General features: G+C 39.4%; 1 protein-coding gene across 1 annotated transcript; it reads left to right on the top strand.

Moving 5' to 3' along the window:
- The first annotated feature begins 294 nt into the window (after positions 1-294).
- On the top strand, positions 295-1,200 carry LOC123934850 (olfactory receptor 10A4-like). The gene has a single exon (XM_045994981.1). It carries the CDS (start codon positions 295-297, stop codon positions 1,198-1,200), a length of 906 nt encoding a protein of 301 aa, XP_045850937.1.
- Positions 1,201-2,136: the final 936 nt, after the last annotated feature.

Here is a 2,136-nt window from a genome sequence, read left to right as displayed (position 1 = left end):
GGAAAAATGTGCATATTTATGTCACAGTCACAGTTTCAAGGGCCTATACATTCTATGTATGCTGGGGCAATTGAGGTAATGGGTGAACTTTCCAAATGGCTCCTGAGGGACTGTGGTCAAATTTATTAATTAAGATTAAGAATCCTGGACTTCCAGAAAGAAGTCAGTTATACTGGATATATACGATGCCTTTAAGCAGTTTGATTTTTTTCCTAAAAATAACATTTAATCAATGGTCATTCTTTACATTTTTATTTTTAGATCTAAATCATGGCTAACACTGGAGAAGAAAATATGACTCAAATTGCAGAATTTATCCTTTTGGGTTTTGGGGATCTCCATGGCTTTCAGTTTCTTCTTTTTGGGGTATTTCTGGTCATCTATGTGGTGACTCTCATGGGCAACATTGTAATCCTAATTGTGGTGTCAGCTGATCACTCCCTTCATACACCCATGTATTTCTTTCTTGGCCACTTTTCCTTCCTAGAGATTGGCTACATCACTACCATTGAGCCCATGATGCTGAGAACATTGTTATCAGCTCATGTGCCTATTTCCTTCCCAGGCTGTGCTTGCCAGTTTTATTTTTTTGCTGCTCTGGTGGCTACTGAATGTTTCTTCCTGGCTGTAATGTCTTATGATCGCTATATAGCCATCTGTAACCCATTGCATTACTCCAGCATAATGGACTACTGGGGTTGCTTACAGCTAGCTGGTACCTCTTGGATGGCCGGATTTCTGGCACCCATCCTTCTCATGGTGTTCATTTTTCAGTTAACATTCTGCACTGACAATGAAATTAACCACTTCTTCTGTGATTTGAAGCCCATCATGAAACTGGCCTGCACTGATACTCAAGTAGCTGAGATGACCTCTTTTATATGTACGTCTTTATTTGCCTTCGGCCCCTTCATGCTAACTTTAGCATCTTATACTTACATCATCTCCACCATTCTAAGGATTCCTTCTACCTCAGGGAAGCAGAGGGCCTTCTCCACCTGTTCCTCCCATCTGACAGTGGTCAGTTTGTATTATGGGATGCTGGGCATTGTCTATGGCTTCCCATTAGGGCCTCAGCATGAAGACTTATTGAAGTTGCTTTCTCTTCTGTATACAGTGCTTACCCCTGCTCTCAACCCTATTATTTATACCTTAAGGAACAAGGATGTAAAGGTAGCTCTGAGAAAACTGGTACAATGAGGAATGAATATCTCACCAAAAGAAAGTTTGATTTTTTTCCTAGTAATTCTTGGCACTTTCTGAAAACCCTGATAAAGTGAAAATCTTTCTACAGTGTCAAGAATAGTTACTATGAAGTTGATGGGCTTTCCTTTGTTCCATCAAATTTCTCCACATTAATGAATAAGAAGTATGTTATGCTTTCATTTGTTGAACATTTTGTAGGTGCCAGGCACTGGCAAGTTCTTTGCATGGATTATTGTGCTAAAATCCTCATGGGGTGCCTGGGTGTCTCGGTTGATTAACTGACTGCCTTTGGCTCAGGTAATGATCCCAGGGTCCTGGAATCAAGCCCTGCATTGGGCTTCCTGCTTGATGTGGTGTCTGTTTCTCCCTCTCCCTCTGTCCCTCCCCCAAATCCTGTTCTCTCTCTTTCTCTCTCTCTCGCTGTCTCTCTATCTCACTCACTCTTACAAATAAATAAATAAAATCCTTTAAAAAAATCAGTCTTCACAGCAACACTGTGAGGTAGCTACTGTTATTATCCCCATTTTACATATATCACAACTGAGTCCCATAGATTAATTCACTTGGTCAAAACCATCCAGCCAAACAGTAATAATACCAGAATATGAGTTTGAACCCAAGTTCTGCTTGGCACCAAACCCCTGATCTTTTCACTAATTCAAGGGAGCCCAGAATCTTGGATTGCCTAAAATGGTTTTCTTGGACCATAGAAGACATTACTGCAGATGACTTTTCTTAGGGAAACATGAGTTAGATGTGAAGTGAGAAGTGGAAAAGTAATGTAATGCAATCTAAATCTGTCTCTTTTTCCCACCTAAAGTCTCAATAAAAATGCATGAAATAAAAATGTCATGAGATTAAAATTTATTTTAGTTTTTCATTTGAGGATATTTTTTAAATAAACGGTTAAAATAAACCTAACTAGTTCCA

Source organism: Meles meles, chromosome X (assembly GCF_922984935.1).
Source record: "Meles meles chromosome X, mMelMel3.1 paternal haplotype, whole genome shotgun sequence".
Classification (NCBI taxonomy): Eukaryota; Metazoa; Chordata; class Mammalia; order Carnivora; family Mustelidae; genus Meles; species Meles meles.
Note: the sequence above shows the minus strand (reverse complement) of the source record. Positions and strands in the feature narration are given on the sequence as shown.